Source organism: Panthera onca, chromosome D3, assembly GCF_046562875.1.
Source record: "Panthera onca isolate mPanOnc1 chromosome D3, mPanOnc1 haplotype 2, whole genome shotgun sequence".
Lineage (NCBI taxonomy): Eukaryota > Metazoa > Chordata > Mammalia > Carnivora > Felidae > Panthera > Panthera onca.
The window spans coordinates 45,914,294-45,932,355 of NC_138350.1; the positions used below are offsets into that span (position 1 = coordinate 45,914,294).

Genomic DNA, 18,062 nt, shown 5'->3' on the forward strand with positions numbered 1-18,062 from the left:
ATGAAAGCTGCTCTGAAGTATTTGATACGAATTTCAATACCTGACTCATCTTGGGGCTAGAGCCTATTGTTTGTCTTTTCCATCATGAGTTACTGAGATTTTCCTGTTTCCTTGTAGGTCGAATGATTTTGGAATTGTATTCTAGACATTTTAATAATAGGAGATTCTGGGCCCCCTTAAAATGTTCCGGAGAATACTGTTTTTGTTTGTACTGTTAACATAATTTCAGGTCACAAGTCCCAACCCAGTTTCTGTTGCCTTTGATTGTGGTGTCAGTTTAATTTTGTAGCCTTTGTAGTGCTATTCAGATCTATTATTTCCCCTCAATAGCCAGTTGGGGACCTGGGCACTGATCCCACACAGCAGTTCAGATCTAAAGGCCTTTGGTGTGCCACTTCGGGTCACTGCAACGCATAAGTGTTAAGGATGAGCCTGGAACTCATACACTGCTTAATGGGATCCCTTTCTTGATCTCCCTCCTCCCTCCATACTTGTAGATACCAGAGGAGTCTTTCCTCTGGCCTTTGCCTAGAAAGCTGGGGTTTTAAAGTGTTCCTGCTCTGTCTTGCATTCCCCACAAGTGAGTCTTCCTCTGGGGCAAAGAGAAAAGAGAAAAAGTAACAGGGATTCTCCTCGCTCTCTTTGGCCTTTATCCAGTTCCTCTGGCCAAGGAGGACCTTTCCCGAGATTTAGGTACTTCTGTGGCTGCTGCTGCCACTCCAGGAATGTAGCTGTGGGACCTGGAGCTTGCTCTGGGGCAAGGCTGGGAGAGAAAACTAAAAAGGATTTTCCCTCCTTTCTACATCCTGCAAAGGCCTCTTTTTAGCTGTTCTAACCAGAAACAGATGGCTTCTTCTGAAACTGTTTGTCTGCCTCCACTGTCTGGTTCTAAGGTCTGAGCTGCTCTGACTATAAGCCAGGCGACAGTGGTTGGGTAGAGTGAATAAAACCAGGAACCTGCCATATTAGTCTTCAGGTTCGTATTTCTCTCCCCAGTCTGTGATTCTTTACTCTTCAGAGTCCTCAGATAGTTGCTTTATGTCTTCTGACCAGTTAAAATCAGTAGAAAAGATAGACTATAGGGTGCTCATTCCATTTTAACTAAAAGAGGAACCACCTTTGAATTTAAATCTAACTTTTTTCTTTTAAAAATTTATTCAATTTATTTAAGTGAAAAACAAAAACAGTTCACCCATTTCTTTCATCTCCTACTTTGTACCATTGGTAGCCACCAATTTGCTTTCTGTATGTATGAGCTTTTTTTTTTTTTAACGTTTATTTATTATTTTTGAGAGAGAGAGATGGAGGGAGGGAGGGAAGGAGGGGAAGGGAGAATGCAAGCATTTTCTGGGGAGAGGCAGAGAGAATCCCAAGCAGACTCTGTGAAGTCAGCACAGAGTGTGACGCAGGGCTTGATCTCACATGCTGTGAGATCATGACCTGAGCCAAAATCAAGAGTCAGACACTCAACTGACTGAGCTACCCAGGTACCCCAGGGCTTTTTTTTTTTTTTTTGTTATTGTAAATTTTTATTTATTTACTTACTTATTTCCACATGTAACAGAGCTCATATAGTATTTGTCTTTGACTTATTTCACTTAGCATAATGCCCTCAAAGTCCATCCATGTTGTGCAAATGGCAAGATTTCATTTATTTTTATGGCTGATACTCCATTGTGTTGTATATGGTGTATATACACACACATACACACACCCTCCCCACATTTTCTTTATTAATCCATGGATGGACACTTCCATATAGGCACTTCATTTTCTTTGGTAAATATCCAGAAGTAGAATTGCTGGATAATGTGGTAGTTCTGTTTTTAATTTGAGGAATCTCCATACTATTTTCCAGAATGGCTGTACAAGTTTGTATTCACACCAACAGTGTACAAGGGTTCCCCTTTCCCCACATCTTCACCAACACTTGTTTTTTTTTAGTCTTTTTGACACTAGTCATTCTAATAGGTGTGGAACAGTATCTCACTATGGTTTTGATTTGCATTTCCCTAATGATTAGTGGTGCAGAGCATTTTTTCATGTACCTGTTGGCCAACTCTGTGTGTTCTTTGGAAGAATATCTACTCAGGTCCGCTCTGCCCATTTTTAAATCAAATTGTTTGTTTTGCCATTGAGTTGTAGGAGTTCTTTATATATTTTGGATGTTAACCCCTTATCAGATACATATGATTTGCTAATACTTTCTTCCATTCTGTAGGTTGCTTTTTCATTTTGTTGATGGTTTCCTTTGCTGTAAGAAGTTTTTTGTTTGATGTGGTCCCACTTTTTTTTTTTTTTTGCTTTTTCTTTTGATGTTAGATTGAAAAAGTCTTCAGCAAGACCGATGTCAAGGACCTCATCACTTATGTTTTCTTCTAGGGAGTTTATAGACTTATATTCAAGTCTTTGATCCATTTTGAGTTAACTTGGGTAAGAAACTGTCCAGTTTCATTCTTCTGCATGTGGCTGTCCAGCTTTCCCAACATCATTTACTGAAGACACTGTCCTTTCCTCATTGTATATTCTTGCCTCCTTTTTCATAAACTGGCCATATATATAGGCATAGATTTATTTCTGGGCTGTTCTGTTCCATCCATCTTACCTTCATGTTTTTATGCCAATACTACACTGTTTTAATTACTGTAGCTTTGTAAAATAGTTTGAAATCAACAAATGTGATGCCTCCAGCTTTGTTCTTCTTTCTCAAGACTGCTTTGGCTCTTCTGGATCTTTTATGGTTCCGTACCAATTCTAAAACTGTTTGTTCTAGGGGCGTCTGGGTGGCTCAGTTGGTTGAGAGTCCAACTTCGGCTCAGGTCATGATATCACGGTTTGTGGGTTCAAGCCCTGCATTGGGCTCTGTGCTGACAGCCTGGTGTCTAGAGCCTGCTTCAGATTCTGCATCTCCCTCTCTCTCTGCCCCTCCCCAGCTTGTGATCTCTTTCTCTCAAAAATAAATATACACTTAGAAAAACTGTTCTGTTTCTGTGAAAAATGTCACTGGAATTTTGATAGGATTTACATGGAATCCGTGGATTGCTTTGGGTAGTATGGATATATTAACAGTATTAATTCTTATAATATATGAGCAAGGAATTAAGAAAATAATCCCATTTATAACTAAATCAAAAAGAATAAAAGACCTAGGAATAAATTTAGCCAAGAAGTGAAAGACCTGTACATTGAAAACTACAAAACATTAATGAAAGAAATGGGAAGACACAAATAAACGGAAAGATATTCCACGCTAATCTTTTTTTTTTCTATTGCAAAAGAAGAGAACTTTCAAATTTACCTAATGTCTAAGATGGGCCACACAATTATTATTTCCATATTTCTCAAAGTGAATTTTTTTTTTTTGAACACTGATTCTTTTTTTTTTTTAATTTGAATTCAAGTTAGTTAACATACACTGTAGTCTTGGTTTCAGGAGTAGAACACAGTGATGCATCTCTTACACATGACACCCAGGTGCCCTCCTTTATGCCGTCACCCATTTAACCCATCCCCCCACTCACCTCCCCTTCAGTAACCCTCAGTTTGTTCTCTGTATTTAAGAGTCTCTTATGGTTTGCCTCCCTCTGTGTTTTTATTGTATTTTTCCTTTCCCCTGTTTATCTGTTTTGTTTCTTAAATTCCACATATGATTGAAATCATATGACACCTGTCTTTCTCTGACTTATTTCGCTTAGCATAATATGGTGTAGTTCCATCCACGTTGTTGCAAATGGCAACAACGCTTAGTAGTATTCCGTTGTATATATATTCCACATTTTCTTTATCTGTTCATTTTGAAAGATGGATAAAGAAAACATCACCATGATGTACAGAAAGCATCTTCCTTAAGAACTATCATGGAATAATTGATTCCATTCTATCTTAAAATAGATCCAAACATTAAGTTAAACTTTTTATATATACCTATATTGAAAAACAACGGCTATTGCCCTGTTTCTCAATTCTTTTACAGAAAGTGGATAATTTACACTGTTTATAAGCTGTTTCTTTTTCTCCAACTTTAGAACAACACTGTCAGGTCTGTGGGTAAGTGTAGACAGACATGAAAAGAGTTTAATGGCTTGATTCCAACTCACTCAAGGAGCTCCAAAGTGATGGTTCCTTTGGGTTCTGCTTCTACACTCTTGCCCCAGAACTTCAGTTTGGGGTAGATTGAGCCATGAAAGATGAAATCGTTGTTTAATCCTTCAGCATGAAATGCACTAATGGGTGGGTGATGGCTGACCTGCTCCGAGATGAGTCTGAAACCAAGGTCATCTCTTGAGATTTAAAAAGAAAAAAAAAAAGCAACACTGTAATTAACTCTTATCATGTAACGTGTACATCACTGTCGTTTCAGTCAAAAGGCAATGTAAAAGTATTAAAGCAGCAGATTCTAGCTACTTGAAAATATTAAAGAACACACACATGAATTTGGGTGACCTGCATGAATTGCCAATATGAGCCATGTAAATTTAAACTTCTTCCACTGATACTAGGATAGAGGAATCTAATGTGTCCCCACCCTTCCAAACGTTTAGAAAATAAATGCTATTGGGGCGCCTGGGTGGCTCAGTTAGTTGAGCGTCCAATTTCGGCTCGGGGCATGATCATGTGGTTTGTGGATTCGAGCCCCACGTCGGGCTCTGTGCTGACAGCTCAGAGCCTGGTGCCCACTTCAGATCTGTGTCTCCCTCTCTCTCTGCCCCTCCCCCGGCTCAATCCTCTCTCTCAAAAACCAATGATCATTAAAAAGAAATTAAATAAAAAAAATAATAAATGGTATCCAAACTTGTACAAAAAGGGAAGATTCAGAAAAACTAAAGCCAAATGAATTCCTTAATTGTGGATCAAGAAACAGGCAAACAGAAGTGCATCTATAGATGTGTCATTGCCTTTATGCCAACAGTACACATTTATGTTACTATATTTGATATTGGTATTAAAAAAATTCCAATCACATGATCTATGTAAGGAGGAAAGAATAATTAATCCCACATGATCAGAAATATTGAAATCCCTTAATTACTTTTTATAATGGTGCATTTTATGCATGTTTCCACATTTCTGACAGTCTCTAAAAGAGAAACAAACATCAAAATTGTTAACTTGCTCCAGGAATGCAAATGTTGGTAATGTTAAAAAATATATATATGTTTTTTTCCTCTTCACCTAAAAAGCTACATGTATCACGCAAAGTCAACTACCCATCTCAAAGAGTGAAGGAAAGATCTTTACCGAACTAATTCGTAAGTCTCTCCCAGAAGCGGGTTGAAAGGCTTTCCAGTGCGTTCCCACTGAGAAGCAACAGCAGATACAGCAAATGCAGCTACACACTGTGGAACACAGCATTAGAAGTTAAAAATAGCCTCACTTGCTCCCCATTCTTTAAGGAACTGAAATCTTGAAGATAATAATTACAAAATTATTTTGAGGAGTTTAATTACTTTGGATTTTTAATATATCTCTAGCAACTTAATATGTAAGTGTGTGTATTCAAAATGAAAAATACTGAGTCTCCTGCTATAGTCATTTTGAGCTATGGTTTTTGTTACACCCTGAGTGCTACAAATTCACTCAAGAACTTTTAAAAAACTCTCAAACCCCAAATTACTTTTAATTGCCTTAAAATTTCTAAAAGTACAATTTGAGGATAGGGAAAAAGATATAAAACTAAACAAATTGGTATTAAGTCCCATGAGGTTGGGAAAAGCTGATTTATATAAATGAAAGAACAGAAAGATTCCGTTTAGAATGCTATTGTTTTGTCTGGAGAACAATGTGTCTATTCTGCTCTGCCTGTAACTAATCCATCTATACACATCATGTAAGCATCTTCTATCCAAAACAAATTTACAAAGTACAATTCCTTGTTATCTTTTGTTTTAATCTAGAATAGTGTGTAAGTTAATTACACACATAAGCATAAATATACATATTTGTGTATGTATGTGTGTGTTCATTCCTTTTCGGAAATACTCTAAGAAAGTGTGAAAGAAGAAAAGTTGAGCTGTTTCTCCCAACACATTACTTTCTAAAATGAAGACTCAGAAACAGCTCACCAACATCCGATTTGGTTATGGACCACCTTCTGCTTCTCTTCCAATTGTCACTCGTCTGCCCACTGTGGTGGCACTCTGGCCAGAGGATGGCAGGGGAAGGAACACAGAGGACACTCCAAATATTCTAAGTTTTAATAACATTTCCCAATCTCACGCTGGATTGAACATGAATTTTGTGTATGTTTTGGGGGTGGAGGTGGCAGAGAAGTCTCTGAGATTTAAACCCTTTCAGTGTTTGTTTGACACGTACCTGCATCCTTTCCACAGAATCAGAAAATGAACTGGCCTTGTGGATGAGGTATGTATGTTCCATATATTCAGTGAGTCGTTGTAGGAAGCTCAAAGGCTCATTAAATATAACTGGCATGGTGATCTTGGATAGTTCCTATTTAACAAGAAAATGGAAATGGTGATGTCAATACACATGACAATATATATGACAAACTTACCTGCTGGTATCTTTACCTCACATGTCTCCTGGGAAGGAAGTAACGGAAAATTGCAGCCCATGAAACTGAATTAGCATCAGTTCACTTTCACAAATCTTTCCCAGAGGGCAATATGGAGTATATTGTTCTAGGCCTTGAAGGAAATATAAATACTCCCCACACATTCTCCTTCTCTTCAAGGAGCTCATGATCTGGTGAGCATTAGATAACAACTATTAATAAATCTGCCTTAGATGAGAATTAGGAAATGGGGGGCGTCTGGGCAGCTCAGTCTGTTAAGCATCTGATGCTTGATTTTGGCTCAGGTCATGATCTCACAGGGAGACTGAGCCCTGCATTAGGCTCTGCGCTGAGAGCACAGAGTCTGCTTGGGATTCTCTCTCCCTGCACCCCACCCCTGCTCATGTTCTCTCCCTCTCTCTCTCAAAATAAATAAATGTAAAAAAAAATTAGGAAATGGGATACAAAGATGATGGGGCCCCAAAAACCAAAAATCTTCATAGTGAGCTAATGATCAAAGCTGAAAGAAATTTCAGGCTGTTTTTGAACAACATTGAGGTTTCCTGAGCATGCAAATCTACTCTACTTTGTGGACTAGGTACTAGAAGGCTATCGTACACATTACAGAATAGGCTTTAAATTCTGTCTGCTAGAATGATACAATCACAGTAGACTTCCAAAAATAATGTAATGATTAGGCAGCGGGGGGGGGGGGGGTTCTGACTTGAAGTTTTAACCCCGTATACCCTATCCTGCCAGCAAACAACAGCATCATTAGTTCTTTAAAAAATTCATTACGTAACATACTTATCTTGGTATTCTCTAGGATATTCGGATGATCTTCCCATCCCTTCACCTACCATTAGTTATGTTTCCTTTGGAAATCAGGTCTTTCATAAATTTACTGACTAAAGCTACAGGCCAGGTGAACATTCCCAAGGTGCCATCCAAGTTGAATGCCACCTGCCTTAGCTGACTTTCCCCTCAATATCCACGTTCTTACTAATCCATACAATTAAAAGTAATATAACATTCACAAGACTACAACTAGAGTGCATTAGAAACATTAAGCTCATTCATTACCATAAAGTATTGCAGAACAGACAGACGTGTAACAGCTCAACCTAATTAACAGAAGCGGTAAGTCTATTGCTGTCTCACTGGGGAGACAAGGGAGAATACGAACACAGAAAGAGATAAAGAAAAGAAGACTGCACTATATACACTTGGAGATCTCAGTAAGTCCAGAAATTCACTGATGGGGCCCACGTCAGAAAACTGGGACTACCAATGTTTATCTCCAATGAGATGTCTCAAGCTCTCTTCCTTCTATTAAAAAATACCTTTCTGGGGTGCCTGGGTGGCTCAGTCGGTTAAGCGGCCGACTTCAGCTCAGGTCATGATCTCGCGGTCCGTGAGTTTGAGCCCTGCGTCGGGCTCTGTGCTGACAGCTCAGAGCCTGGAGCCTGTTTTGGATTCTGTGTCTCCCTCTCTCTGACACTCCCCCCGTTTATGCTCTGTCTCTCTCGGTCTCAAAAATAAATAAACGTTAAAAAAAAAAAAAAAAACAACAAAAAACTTCCTTGAGGCGCCTGGGTGGTTCAGTCGGTTAACTGGCCGACTTCGGCTCAGGTCATGATCTCGCGGTCCGTGAGTTTGAGCCCCGTGCCAAGCTCTGTGCTGACAGCTCAGAGCCTGGAGTCTGCTTCAGATTCTGTGTCTCCCTCTCTCTGACCCTCCCCCGTTCATGCTTTGTCTGTCTCAAAAATAAACGTTAAAAAAAAAATTTTAAAATGCCTTCCTTGTTTTCTTTCTTTAAAGAAACAAAACAAAACAAAACAAAACACAAGGGTGCCTGGGTGACTCAGTCAGTTGAGCGTCTGACTTCGGCTCAGGTCATGATCTCATGGCTCATGAGTTCAAGCCCCATGTTGGGCTCTGTGCTGACAGCTCAGAGCCTGGAGTCTGCTTTGGATTCTATGTCTCCCTCTCTCTGCCCCTTCCCCACTTGCATGCTCTCTCTCTCTCTCTCAAAAAAAAAAAAAAAAAAAAAAAAAAAAATCATAGAGGAATACATAACTCTTGAAGTAAAAATGAAAATGCTCCTTTACCCAGAAACGAAGCACCATCAACTGTTTGGGATATACTGCTATGTAATTACACAGCAATATGTTAGACGTTGGGGATTTCAATACTCTACGTGCAACGGACAGATCACCTAGACAGATGATCAAAAAAGAAACAATGGACTTAAATGACATGTTAGGCCAGACAGACCCCACAGACAACTACAGAACATTCCACTGAACAGCAGCAAAATACATACTCTTCTCAAATGCCCACAAAACATTCTCCAGGACAGATTATACATTAGGCACAAACAAGTCTTAATAAATTTAAGAAGATTCAATTGATATCAAGCAACTTTTTGAGCCAAAAGAGTATGAAATTAGAAATGAATTACAAGAGGGGTGCCTGGCCGGCTCAGTTGGAAGAGCATGTACTTCAATCTAGGGGTCAAGGGTTTGAGCCCCACTTGGGCTGTAGAGACTACTTAAACAAGTAAAACTTGAAGAAGAAGAAAAAAATTAATTGTAACAAAAAAAAACCCACATAAATTCACAACTATGTGAGATTTAAAACATACTACTGAATAACCAATCAGTCAAAGAACCAAATTCAAAGGGAAAATCAAGAAATATCTTGAGACAAATGAAAATGGAAATACAACATGCCAAAGCCGATGGGATGCAGCAAAAGCAATTCTAGGAGGGAGGTTTACAGCAATAGAGGACTACCTCAAGCAGCAAGAAAAATCAAACAATCTAACCTTACACCTAAAGGAGATAGAAAAAGAACAAACTAAGGCCAAAGGTACTAGAAAAAAGGATGTAACAAAGATCAGAAGGGAAATAAATGAAATAGAGACTAAAAAGCCAACAGAAAAAAGAATTCAAATAAAATAATAAATAAAAGGAAAGACATTATAATTGATACCATAAAAATACAGAGGATCATATGGGCAAAATGGGTGAAGGAGAGTGGGAGACAGAGGCTTCCAGTTATGAAATAAATAAGTCATGGGGAAAAAGGTACAGCACAGGGAAGGTAAGCAATGTAACATATGTAATGTGTGGTGAGAGGTGGTAGCTACACTTGTGGTGAGCACAGCATAATGTGTAGACTCGTTGAATCACCACGCTGTACACCGGAAACCAGTGGAACATTGTATATCAACTACAGTTCAATTAAAAAAAATACATGGAAAAAATGCAAAGGCTCATAAACTACTATGAGCAATTACATACTAACAAATTGGAAATCTTAGAAGAAATGGATGAATTCCTAGAAATACATACCCTACAGAGTGAAATCGTGAAAGAGGAGAAAATCTGGACAAATTATCAATAAGGAGACTGAAACAGTAATCAAAAGTCTGCCAACAAACAAAAGTCCAGGATCACATGGCTTCACTGGTAAATTCTGCCAGAATGTACTTTTCTGACTCCTTCAAAAAATAGTAGAGGGAACACGTCCAAATACATTTTGTGAAGTTAGAATTAACCTGATCCTGAAACCAGGCAAGGACCCTACAATGAATGTGCATCTGATGAGCACGGATGCAAAGTACCTCAAAGTATTAGCAGACCAAATTCAAAAGTACCTTAAAAGGATCATATACACCATGATCAAGTGTATACACTTGATCAAGTGGATACACTCTAAGGATACAGGATGGTTCCACACCACAAATCAATAAAAGTGATATACCACGTTAACAAAATGAATGATTAAAATCATATGATCACCTCACTAGATGCAAAAAAATACACGTGACAAAATTCACCATCCTTCCATGATAAAACTCTTAACAAAGTGGGTAAAGTGGGAACATACCTCAACCTAATAAAGTCCATATATGACAAGCCCACAGCTAACATCACGCTTCCTGATTTCAAACAGTATCACAAAGCTATAGTAATTGACACAGTATGGTACTGGCACAAACCTGGCCACACAGGTAAATGGAACAAAGAGCCCAGAAATAAACCCACACATATCTAGTTAATTTCTGACAAAGGAGCCAAGAATATACAATGGGGGGGAAAGGACAGTTTCCTCAATAGATGTTGCTAGGAAAACTGGACAGCCATATGCAAAAGAATGATGCTAGACCACTATCTTACACCATTCACAATAATCAACTCAATACAGATTAAAGATTTAAATGTAAGAACTGTAACCACATAACCCCTAGATGAAAACACAAGGGGTAAGATCGTCATAGGTCTTGTAATGATTTTTTTTTTTTTAATCTGACATCAAAAGCAAAAGTAACAGGCAAAAACAAACATCTGGGACCATATCAAACGGAAAACCTTCTGCACAGCAAAGAAAACCATCAACAAAATGAAAATAGCAACCTATAGGATGGGAGAAAATATTTGCAAATCACGTATCTGATAAGAGGGTAAGATCCAAGATACATATTTAAAAAACTCTTACAACTTAATAGAAACAAAAAAAGATTAAAAAATGGGCACAGGAAAGGAGTAGATGTTTTTACAAAGATGACATCCAAATGGCCAATAGGTAAAGGTGCCCAATACCACTAATCATCAGGGAAATGCAAATCAAAACTACAATGAGATTATCACCTCCCACCTGTTAGGATGGCTTTTATATAAAAGAGATGAATGGCTGGCAATAATGTGGAGAAAAGGGAGCCCTTATACACCACTGGGGGGATGTAAAGTGGTACAGACACTGTGCAAAGCACAATGGACATTTCTTAAGAAATTAAAAACAGACCTGCCCTATGATTCAGCAGTTCCACTTCTGGATATTTACCCAAAGAAATGAAAAGACTTTTTTTTTTTTATGAAACTTATTGTCAAATTGGTTTCCATACAACACTCAGTGCTCATCCCAACAGGTGCCCTCCTCAATGCCCATCACCCACTTTCCCCTCCCCTCCACTACCCATCAACCCTCAGTTTGTTCTCAGTATTTAAGAGTCTCTTATGGTTTGCCTCCTTCCCTCTCTGTAACTTTTTTTCCCCCCTTCCCCTCCCCCCTGGTCTTCTGTTGAGTTTCTCAGGATCCACATATGAGTGAAAACATATGATATCTGTCTTTCTCTGCCTGACTTATTTCACTTAGCATAACACTCTCCAGTTCCAACCACGTTGCTACAAATGGCCAGATTTCATTTTTTTCATTGCCTAGTAGTATTCCATTATATATATAAACCACATCTTCTTTCATCAGTTGATGGACATGTAGGTTCTTTCCATAATTTCTATAGCTATCGTTGAAAGTGCTGCTATAAACATTGGGGTACAGTGCCCCTATGCATCAGCACTCCTGTATCCCTTGGGTAAATTCCTAGCAGTGCTATTGCTGGGTCATAGGGTAGATCTATTTTTAATTTTTTGAGGAACCTCCACACTGTTTTCCAGAGCGGCTGCACCAGTTTGCATCCCCACCAACAATGCAAGAGGGTTCCCGTTTCTCCACATCCTCTCCAGCATCTATAGTCTCCTGATTTGTTCATTTTAGCCACTCTGACTGGCGTGAGGTGCTATCTCAGTGTGGTTTTGATTTGTATTTCCCTGATGAGGAGCAATGTTGAGCATCTTTTCATGTGCCTGTTGGCCATCCGGATGTCTTCTTTAGAGAAGTGTCTATTCATGTTTTCTGCCCATTTTTTCACTGGCTTATTTTGAAAACACTAACTTGAAAAAACATGTGCACCCCCATGTTCATTAGAGCATTATTTAGAATAGTCAGTATGGAAACCTAAGTGTCCATCAACAGATAAATGAATCAAGAAAATGTGATCATTGGGTCAAGAAAATGACATACACACCCAGGAGTATTATTCGGCCACACAAAAGAAGAAAATCCTGCCATTTGTGACAACACGGATGAAACTGGAGGGCCTTATGCTAAGTGAAATAAGCCGGACAGAGAAAGACAAGTATTCCATAGTATCACCTACATGTGGAAACAATCAACAACAACAACACAATAAAGAACAAACTCATAGAAACATAGTAGGGAGGTGGTCACCAGAGGCTGCAGGTGGGGAATATGGGAGAGACTGTTAAAAGAGTACAAACTTTTAGTTGTAAGACGAGTAAGACAGAAAGATCTAATGTATAACATGGTGACTATGGTTGTTAACACTGTTTTCCATAAGTGAAATCTGCTAAGGGAGTAGAATTTAAATGTTCTCACACACAATGTAAGATGAGATGTGTGTATGTGAGGTGACTGATGTGTTAAATAACTCAAGGGGAATTTTTTCACAGTGCACAACATATGCAGTCATCTTATATATACTTTAAATGTCTTATAATGTTGTCAACTATATATCAAAAAACCCCATCCCTTCTACAGCCAATGTGCAGTATAGAATATACATTAGAAATAATTTTTCAAAATATCTTCTGAAAAAAATTAATTTATCATCTACTAGGTGCCAGGCACTATTTTAGGCACTGAGTTAAAAGACTTGGTAGGGCCAGTCCTGACCAAGGATGCCCTGCTCTCTTCCCTTACCTCTTACAGATCCTACCCATATTTGAAGGGTCAGCTCAAGTCTCTCCTTCTCAGCTGTTCTAGTTTTCATTGATTTCTCACCTCCTCCAACACCCGGCATACCAGAATCTATATCTCACAATTTAGCTCTTGGTCATGTATTGGATTGCATACTGTTATGTCAGCTCATCTCGCTAACTCTACAGTAATACGGTTCTTGAAGGGAGGGATAAAATCCTATACTCCACCTGTGTCCTCATCACCCCAGAGAGAGAAGGGTACACTGCAGGTGCCCCTACCCTCCATGCTCCTCTGCAGTCCCAATGCCTGTGGACTTTATGCCTACGCAGGCATTTATCACAATACGCTAGACTTTGCTGACCCTTCTACTGGAATACAAGCTTCTTGAAGTCAAACCCTCTTTTTTTTGTTTTAATTTTTTTTAACATTTTATTTATTTTTGAGACAGAGAGAGACAGAGCATGAACGGGGGAGGGGCAGAGAGAGAGGGAGACACAGAATCAGAAGGAGGCTCTGAGCCATCAGCCCAGAGCCCGACACGGGGCTGGAACTCACGGACCGCGAGATCGTGACCTGAGCTGAAGTCGGACGCTCAACCGACTGAGCCACCCAGGCGCCCCTCAAACCCTCTTTTTAATGATACACAATAGTTAATGTGGCAAAATGTTAGGTTACAAAGCCACATGTTTAAAGAGATGTTTTATAGACATAGCAACAAATACTAGGAGGTCATAGCACCAAAAAATTAACAGCTGTTGTCTCTAGGAGTTGGTAGTGCAGGTAATCTTGACGACCTTATTTATGCTTTTCCGTATTTTCTGTTTCCTAACATGAACATGTATTGCTCTTTTAATCAGGAGTAAAACAAGAGATTTATCTTAAAATCTAATACTTTGAAGCCTGGCCAAAGGAAGCTAACGACCTTGCACCACAGACACTGGATCGCCTTAGAACACACGCATGGACATTATGCTAATCATAAAATGTACGAGAGAAAAACGAAGTCTAAGCATAAGGGAAAAAGAACAGCGACAGAACATGCTCAGGTTGGTCCAGGCCAAAGCTCCAGGGACAGTGAAGTGGCTAAGAGAGTCAGTTCTGAACAGAAAGCAGCACGGTAGCTAGCTGGGACAGGGGCCTGGGAGTTACTGTTCAATGGGTACAGAGTCAGTTCTGCAGGACGAAGAGGCTGGGTGGACGGTGGTGATGGCTGCACATGGTGAATGTACTGATGCCACCGAACTGCATGCTTACAAATCGTGAAGATGGTACAGTTTATGCTGTGAATTCTACCACAATTAGAAAAACAAAAAGGAATGGGGTCTGAGATTGAAGACCCCTTGCTACCTAATACTTGCGTCACCACAAGTAAGTCCCTCACCTCTCCTCAGATGGGGATTTCATTGCATACGTCACAGGGCTTGTAAAGATCAGGTTAATTCATCTGTGGCACTTGGAAAAGCACCATGCAGACATGAAGTGAGCAATAAATGTGAGCTATTTGCATTAAGAATGCATGCAAGAGCGCCAAGTCCTCCCAGATGCACAGAGGCAAGAGAGCCTCAGAGATTGGGATACTTCACCTGGTCGCCTGGGCTGTAGAAAAGCTATTGAGAAAGCAGCATGGCTTCCGCGCTCTGACTTTAAAGGGTGAGGGACTGAAGGAAAAGACCCCTGCTCCCCCTGGAGCCCCAACCAGGACGGGATAGCTGCAGTCCCCCCGGTAAGGTTCTCTCTGTTGGCCGGCTGGCTGCTCCATCCAGTCACCAAGACAGGAATTCACGGAGGGGACGACTTGAGTCATGTCCTTGACTAGTATGTGACCCACACCGTGCCGTTCTTCATCTCTACATTTCACTTCGTTTTGTACAACATCAGGATGAGATGTACTCATTACAGCAATGAAGAACTTTACCTCAAAGCCTGATTCTGGATTTTTTCACCCAAAAAAGTACTAAAAGGACTACAAAATATTCCCTGAGGGAATAGGATATGTGCTAGAGGTGAGGGCATTTTAGCTTGTCCCTAATTACAGAGGATCGGATGAGAATCATGTCCTAGGGGCTTAATCTTTCATCTCTAAAGCAATGCTGGGTATGCTGTACCTCTTCACATATAGCCCCCACCCCCCGGGGAAAATATACAGGCAAGGACAGGACCATCCAGGGTCTACTAACCACTGGCCTCTCACACTGGTTGGCTAGACTTTATAGGAGTTAGCGAGTCCGTGAAAGTGGGCGTAGTGTAAACTCTGAGACCACTGCACAAAGGACATGGTTTTATCATGAATTCAATGGGTAGATTATTTCCAATCATTTGAAAAGCTCCTAATCTAAATAAGCTTCTTTAAATCCAATGTTGTAATCTAGAATAATTTAAGCTCTTTCTAACTTCTTTTAGTTAGCCCAGAACGTAAGCATTCAGAGAAATGAAAAGGCACACATCTGGGCCAAATAACAGGGAATACAAAGGAAAGAAAAGATCCCGGAGAACATATATACATAAATCCAGTCCACCATAACAACAGCCTCACCCTCTCTGAGAATGAGAAGAGTAGGAGTATTTATACTCTTAAAATACAGCAATAGACTTAATTTTATTGCCTCTATTAGTGAAATTATTTTAAAATAATATTACAGTAATTTTTAATTGTTAAAATCTACAGTTCCCTAGGTATGTAATGAAAAACTCAAGTGACAGAAACCCTATTTCATTCCGTTTTGGAATTTTACAGTGACCTCACTTTTACTTCCCATATAATAAAGTTTGGTATTAGACTCTCTAGATACCGTATACTAATTAGTACTGTGCAGATTCCAATAATAGGAAAAGAAACAACGCACATTATGAGGGTCAAGTTTCAGGAAGAAACATGAACTAGGCTACTCTGATCACTGGGAGCATCAGTCGGCTGAAAAATTAAATATTTATGCCAGGCAGTTCCACCCTGTGACCCAGCTAAAAACACAGTTTAAATTTATCCATGCAAATTAATAGCAACCAATGATGAAACTGAAGAAACTCTTAATTGCAATTTCTCATCTGCTGACAAACTGAGAAGGGGAAAAAGAGAGAGAGAGAGAGAAGGCTGTTTGCTTCATCTTTTGAGCACTATATAAACAACCTGAAGGCAAGGCCAAGTTTGATCCCAGCTAAAATGGAAAATATTTTATAGCTGTAAACTCTAACACTGTAATACCCAATTGTGCAAATATTTAAGACCTGGGTTACAGAGAGAAACTCAACTTAGGTCTCTGGCTAAATTCGTCTGCTCGTTTGCCCAGGCAGCCAGCGTGCAGGCAGAGTCCTCACCCAGGAGTGGGACCCAAGCACTAAATGGGTTTCCAGGCTCCTCAGTGTTGGGCAAGTGCTAGAAGCAGCCTTGGTTCTGCTTGTTGGATGTCCCTTCTGCAAGATGAGGTTGGCACTGGCTCCTTCCTCACCACCCCCTCCCCCCACTGCCCCATCTCCCACAGCTACCAAGGATGTAAACATTCATCCCGCTTACATTTAAGGGCTTTGGAGAGTCAAAGGTCTCTTTCACATCTTCGGCTACTCAGCCCCTTCCCTCCATAAGATGTCTACCATCTATCTACTAGTTTATCTTGTATGAGAGGTTCTTGCTATCCGAATACCATTGATTGTGCCCAAAGCAGCCGCACGAAGAACTCAAAAGACAGCCCCCCTGGGACCATCTGAATGAGCAGTTTAAAAAAGGCCTTCCGCCCTTATGCCTTCTGCTGTTGGTCACACCACTGTTCCTCAGCTCTCACAGACCTGCCCAAGGGGAACACAACAGGGGAATGAGTGGGAGATAACACACTTGGAAATGAAGGAACTGTGGAGCAGGAAAGGGGTATGTGCTTGTGTGTGAACTGAACCACACTGTGCTCAGCTTGGTGCAAACCAACGGTAAAAAAAAAAAGAAAAACAGAAGACAAGCTACAAGGAAAAAGATGAACAAAAAGATATTCTTTTCCTATTCTTCCTGTCTAGTAGCGGAGTATTTTCAGAGTTGGGAGGCATTTAACCGAAGTTTGGACAACCATGACAGGAACGTGGAAGGACAACAGATGTACTGGCTGACACCTGGATGGATCTCAGTCTTCACCCTGTATTCACTCAAGGTGCACAAAGACTGGCTAGTAGCTACGTGGGCAGGGCTGCTTTAAGGGAACCAATTTCCAGAGGCTCAGCCTCCATAGGCACTCTTACCTAACTATGGGAAGGTCTGAGCAGACACCTGCATTGGAGGTCATGCTTTCTCTTCTCCCACTTGCCCTCAACTACTCTTCTGTGACGGGGGTGGGGTGGGGGGACACCTCACACCATCCTCAATCACTGTACAGTATTCTCGCTCTGAAATGTAAAACTCGTTAGGGTACCAAACGAAGGGAGGTGTAGAAGTACAGTACTGGTATCAGTGAGGCCCCTTTAACTGAGGCGCCATAACCTGCATGAGGGCCCCATGATTTTCCCAGTTTCAGTTAAGGGAAAGACCTGACATCAGAAAAGGGCTCTTCTGGCCATTTCTCCCATACCAGGGTATTCTGATTTTTTGGCAAAGCTCCAAATCTTACCTCAGTCTGTGTCAATCTTAGATTTAGAATTCAAGAATGGGACAGATGTCACAGTGACATATACTAACATGCTTATCTGAACCCCAAAATACCATCACTCCTGGCAGGACATCCAGTTGACCTGGGATGTGTCCAAGTATGGACCGGCTCTACGGCTGTGTGCAGGCACCCTGCATCAAGTGAATGAGCTAGATCTGTGGTTTTGAGGGAAAAACTGTAAAGCTCACGGTAAGATAAAAGCATTTTATCAAAAATTATTATACTGATACAGGTGTGTTTCAGCGAAAAATATTTCAATTTTCTCATCCCCGTCTCACTACTGCAATGTACATGTGAGTAAGAGGACAGAGCTACGTGTGCACCAAGAGTTGAGAGCCCTGGCAAAGCTTCTCTGGCTACATTTC

General features: G+C 40.3%; 1 protein-coding gene across 7 annotated transcripts in view; it reads right to left on the reverse strand.

The window, feature by feature from the left end:
• OSBPL1A (oxysterol binding protein like 1A) overlaps window positions 1-18,062 on the reverse strand; it is a 265,761-nt gene that overhangs the window by 14,742 nt on the left and 232,957 nt on the right. For all 7 annotated transcript variants that reach the window (XM_078435369.2, XM_078435368.2, XM_078435370.2 and 4 more), the window contains 3 exons: window positions 6,313-6,447; window positions 5,239-5,336; window positions 4,098-4,280 (listed from right to left, as the gene is read on the reverse strand). In XM_078435369.2, the coding sequence (XP_078291495.1) occupies window positions 4,098-4,280; window positions 5,239-5,336; window positions 6,313-6,447 (416 nt within the window). The remainder of the gene's footprint in view (window positions 1-4,097; window positions 4,281-5,238; window positions 5,337-6,312; window positions 6,448-18,062) is intronic.